The sequence below is a fragment of the Rhincodon typus genome, chromosome 20, assembly GCF_021869965.1.
Source record: "Rhincodon typus isolate 14 chromosome 20, sRhiTyp1.1, whole genome shotgun sequence".
In the NCBI taxonomy this organism is placed as follows: Eukaryota; Metazoa; Chordata; class Chondrichthyes; order Orectolobiformes; family Rhincodontidae; genus Rhincodon; species Rhincodon typus.
The window spans coordinates 44,925,268-44,930,943 of record NC_063351.1 but is presented as its reverse complement, the minus strand read 5'-3'; the positions used below and the strand labels follow the sequence as shown (position 1 = coordinate 44,930,943).

At 41.4% G+C, this 5,676-nt stretch overlaps 1 protein-coding gene across 1 annotated transcript in view; it reads left to right on the top strand.

Annotated features, from left to right (window-relative positions):
• The window catches only part of LOC109923714, a 50,674-nt gene extending 45,722 nt beyond the window's left edge, over nt 1-4,952 (top strand). Inside the window, exon 9 of the mRNA XM_048609225.1 lies at nt 4,288-4,952. Coding sequence (XP_048465182.1) covers nt 4,288-4,315 — 28 coding nt within the window. The 3' untranslated portion in view covers nt 4,316-4,952. The remainder of the gene's footprint in view (nt 1-4,287) is intronic.
• Nucleotides 4,953-5,676: the final 724 nt, after the last annotated feature.

Genomic DNA, 5,676 nt, shown 5'->3' with positions numbered 1-5,676 from the left:
CAGGCCTAGTTTCTGAAGAAGGGTCTAGGCCCGAAACGTCAGCCTTCCTGCTCCTCTGATGCTGCTTGGCCTGCTGTGTTCATCCAGCTCTACACCTTGTTATCTCAGGTAAAAACAGCAAGTTTTTTTTTCCCTAAAGGGCATTAGTGGACTGGATGGGTTTTTATGACAATCAGCTTTGGTCACATTGTCATCACTTCTTCTCTATCCCAGATTCTATTGAATTTGAATTTCACCAGCTGCTGTGGTGGGATTTGAACCCGTGGCCCCCAGACGTTGGCCGGGGATTTGTGATTGCTAGCCCAGTGACAATCTCACTAGTTTGGTGACATTTCCACTGTGCCACCAACTCCCTCATGGTAAGCTCTACACCTTGCTTCTCCCAGAGGGTCGTGAATGTCTGGGATTCTCTATGCCACAGTGTTGTGGGGGCTAGATCATTAAAAATATTTAAAGAGGAGGCAGATAGATTTGTGAAATATCGGGGATTTGAGGGCTATCAGGAGCTGCCATGAAAGAAGAGTTCAGGTTTGGAGCAGGTCCATCCTGTTCGTTGAGGGACTGAATGGCCTGTTCCACCTATTTCTTAATCTTTCTTTCTGATTGGCTGGACATCCTTACCCTTTGATTGAAGAGTCCAGTTGAGACCCATAGCTTTGGCCAAGTGTCAGATTTAAAAAAAGACAAAGCCTTGCACATGATGGAGATTTTGAGAAAATATACTGGAACTCTCGGTGGGTCAGGTGCTACAGCTGTAGAGAAGGAGGGAAGAGCAGGCTTATTGTTTCAGATCAATAAACTTTTGTTGGAACTCATTTATCCTTTGAAAGGCTTGACGCACTTGCACCACAATTCTTGTGCAATGTTCTGCTCTGGCAGGAATTCCAGGGCCTCTGTTTGACATGAATTGATTGTAGAGCAGGGAAGGGAGAGGCCTTTCTGTCCTTATGGCTCCTGGTCTCCAGCACTAACTGAGCCCGCATTTCAGTGTACATTCATTTATGTCAATAAAGCATAGGCTCAGTATGATTTATTTTTTAATGTAGGTTGGCCACAAAGTAAGTAGGATGAAGTCTTTGTGCAGGAATAGCTATTAATTTATTACAGGTTTGACCATTGGCAACTAAATGAAAAGTGATTATTTGTTTGGTTCGGACATGGTGTAAGTATTGATTAGTCTGTAGTGATCACTGGACATTGGGACCATTCACCTGTTGCTTCATTCAGTAACCAGTCAACATATTCATTTTCTAGCGTTACATTAGTTTTCTTTCTGAGCTTGTCAGCTTCACTAACAAGGATGGGCTCATGAAAAGGTTAGAGATGCAATGTCATGTGATTCTGCAAAAAGGCATTCCACCAGCAATGAAGTCCCAAGTATTGAATAAGCTCTTTATTCCAAACTTCCTTCAGAAAACATGTGCAATTTTTTTTGTCCTTTCTCGTATTCTATCCCCACCAATTATTTCTTTTGCCTCAGCTCTGTTACTTCAGTCTCAGTGCTCCATGTTCCTGTGTAACCCGTGTGTTGTATCTGTCCTATTATAGTGCAACATGAGTTACGAATTTTTAAGTTGGGTGCTTTCTATTTTGTTAAATTATCTTCTCCTCTTGTTCCCCATCTGCTTAGAATACCTAGTCTGGTGAAATTACTGACGCAACCTTCTCAATTACAATGAAAGACTGCCTCACATTAATATTTCCTTTTTATTCATTCACTGGGTGTGGGTATTGCTGGCTGGGCAGCATTTATTGCCCATCCCTAGTTGCGAACAGGCAATGAAGAGTCAGTGACATTGCTGTGAGCTTGGGGTCACATGTAGCTAGACCAGCAACTTCCTTCCCTAAAAGGCAGTAGTGAACTAGATGTTCTCTTCATGATTTCAAGGTCATCATTAGACTCTCAATTCAAATTCCACTATCTGCTATGGCGGGTTTTGAACATGGCTCCCCAGAACATTAACAACAGGAACAAAAACAGAAGTTGCTGGAAAAGCTCAGCAGGTCTGGCAGCATCTGTGAAGTAAAATCAGAGTTAACGTTTTGGATCTGGAAAAGTCACCGGACCTGAAACATTAACCCTGACTTTTTTTCTTCCCAGATGCTGCCAGACCTGCTGAGCTTTTCCGGCAACTTCTGTTTTTATTCCTGATTTACAACATCCGCAGTTCTTTCAGCTTTCCCCAGAACTTTACCTTGGGTCTCTGGATTAATAGTCCAGTCATAAAACCACTAGCCCTTGTCTCCTCCTGACTTCAGTACTTTGTAGTTACTGAAGTCCTTCTGAAGATACAGGCCCCTCTGAATGTCTTAACTCGAGTCCTCACTGAAGCCAAGTCAACTATGTTGTAACATTGGCAGAATGTTCAACAGAAAAATAAGATCATAATGGAGATAGTCAGTGTTGGAGTGAAGTGCAAGTTGTGAGGTATGTCTTTATATACATGAAAGCAAGGAAAAAAAGCTTCTCAAGGGATTCAATGTGTTCTGAGCCTAAGTAAGGGTCCAAGCCACATTCTGTTAGCTGCTGTGTTCTATAGCCTAATCCACGGTGCAGTGTGTGCTGCTAAAGAATGAAGGGTGTGAAAAGTATAGGTTGAATTTGGTATATTCCACCAGACTGTGAAAGGGCATGGGAATCGCATCTAGGGATGAAATACTATGAGAGTTAGGTCGAAGGAATGTCCTGGGACGCTAGGCAGGAGTTCCCTTTGGCTGCTTCCTTTCTGAATGGATGGATGGATGGAAGAACCTTCAGTAAATTGCATGCAGGAAGCCTTGAGTTTATTTCCAAATGTTCAGCATGATGAATGCAGATACAATGACCTGGATTAAGACAATCTGCCTGACTCTCTCACCTTTGGAATGGTGGTGAGCAGGGGAAGGGAATTTGTTTATTTCCCTGGATTTCCAATGTTCTGCCATGACCTGGATGTTGCACTGTTTGTTTAGACACCAGGAAGATTGATCACAACACTCCCATCCACAGTTGGTATTTAGGAATATACACTGCACGTTGACATTGTGTGCAATGAACCCAATAGTAAAGTCCAGTTTCTGCTGTGTGTCACAATGAAATCGATCAGTATGTGTATCTCGGTTGTTCAAAGTGCTGGAAATTTATATCTTCCCATTATCAAAATCCCTGGTCCCTGTACTGAAACATTTTTAAAATTTGCTTTGGGTTAGTGTTTTAACATTAGACTTCTACAATGCACTATTATAATTGTAGGAGATAGCTCTACTGCAGCTGAGTCTTCACTTCTATACAAAAGTAATATTCCTTGCGCACAAGTAAATTAATTGGATGCTGTTGGGTTGCAGTCTTGACAATATTCTTTAAAGGCAAGTTCTTTTAGTATAATTACTGCAATAACTAGGAAAGTTGTGAAAATTTACATCTTCCTCAAGTTGGTTTGTTTTGAAATAAGCATCGAAGAGTCATTGTGACTGTGTATGTAGACGTAATAACTTGGCAAGTAAAGGACACACCCCCTCTCAATGAAAGGGAATGTTTGATCACCTACGTAACTTTAGCTAGCATACGCTTTATTGTAACTTCAATATAAATGCAGGAATAATTATGGAGTTACGTTGGAAAGCTGTGCAAATGATATATTTAATAAAAGGATAGTATTTATATGAAAAAAGGGGCAGCACGGTGGCCCAGTGATTGGCACTGCTGCCTCACAGCGCCAGGGACCTGGGTTTGATTCCAGCCTCTGGCGACTGTCTGTGTGGAGTTTGCATATTCTCCCCGTGTCTGCGTGGGTTTCCTCCGGGTGCTCCGGTTTCCTCCCACAGTCCAAAGATGTGCAGGCTGGGTGGATTGGCCATGCTAAATTGCCCGTAGCATTCAGGGATGTGTAGATTAGGTGGGTTATAGGGGGATAGGTCTGAGTAAGATGCTGTGAGGGTTCGTTGGGCTGAAGGGCCTGTTTCCACACTGTAGGGATTCTGTAAACTCTATGAACTCTAGAAAATCAGACAGGTACAAAATCTAACACACATTCTGCCCAGATGACAGGACCACTGTACAATTGAAACCAAAAGAACTGCGGATGCTGTAAAACAGATAAACAGAGATTGCTGGAAAAGCTCATCAGGTCTGGTAGCATCTCTGAAGGGAAAAACCAGAGTTAAACTTTCGGATCTGGTGACTCTTCCTGTGATTTCTCTCCACAGATGCTGCCAGACCTGCTGAGCTTTTCCAGCAATTTCTGTTTTTGTTGCTGTACAATTGCTTTCTTTTTTTAACAGGTAACCAATTCTTTCAAATTTCTGCAGCAAACTGAAGAAGAGGCACCGAATTTAGCAGTTTTAATAGTTTCTTTCAAATCTGGACACAGAGAAACCTCGTTGCAATCATTGTTTTCCGATTGAACACCCAATGAAATGAAGGACGATCTCATGCAACAATTGGATGGTCGTTTCACACCTACTAAATAAGAGTTTGCCATGGTGCCAATCTTAAGAATTCGAAAGACATCCATTCTCAATGACCAGATATAGCCATTTGGCTTGGAAAGATTTAAACATTTCTAGTCTTGTATCATATGTTGCGATTCTAAGCTGAAGGTCGAGAAAATTGAAATGCCAAATATTTATTAGAGTTACTAACTTGCTGTTTTTAAAAATATATATATAGAAGTATATATACTCTTAACTGTGCACAGCTGCCAAGCAGTAAAGATTTGCAATATGTATACAGGCCCCAGAGTAATGTTTTTGATATTTGAGAAGGTTTTCTGTTGACCTGTGTGAAAATTTTGTAAGTGTAAATTCCATTGTCACTTTGTACTGTCTTGCGGTTCTCAAACATTGACTACTAATTTCAACTAATAGAGAAGTTTAGACTTTAGTCCTGTTGCACCAACTTGTTTTACAAACTGTACTCTCTCAAATTGCCCATTTTTACCATATGATAATAAAGCATACAAACATGGCTGTGATACATTTTGGTCACTATATGTTTTTTTCCAAGTAGGGCATGATACACTGATTCTGTTGAAGACTGATTTGATTAGATTTATTGTTGTCACACATAGCTAAGCACAGCGAAATGTTTGTTTTGCGAGCAGTACAGGCAGAGCACAGCAAACAAGAACATAGAGATCAGAGATAACAAGGTGTAGAGCTGGATGAACACAGCAGGCCAAGCAGCATCAGAGGGGCAGGAAAGCTGACGTTTCGGGATTGGACCCTTCTTGCTGTTTAGACAGTGTGAGGCATACTGGTTACAGCTGCACTAGAGGTGTGCAAAAGCAAGATCAACATTAGAATTGCAGTTGGAGAGGTCCATTCCTCAGTCTAATAACAGCAGGGAAGAAGCTGTTCTTGAACTTGTTGGTACTTGTGTTTTAAGTTTCTGTATCTTCTGCCTAATGGAAGAGGTTGGTAGGGAATATAACCAGGGTGTGAGGGTCTTTGATGTTGGCTGCCTTCCTGAGGCAGCGAAAAGTGTAGATGGGAGATTGGCTTGTGTGATGGTCTGGGCTGTGCACACCACCTTCTGTAGTTTCTTATGGTCCTTGGCAGAGTAGTTACCATACCAACCTCTCCAACTGGTGTTAGACTAAAATTATATCCATTATATTTCCTAATGTTTTACAGTTCCAGTTTAATTAATTTCAATATTTAAAGGGTCTTTTTCTGCCCTGTAAATGTATGACTCCT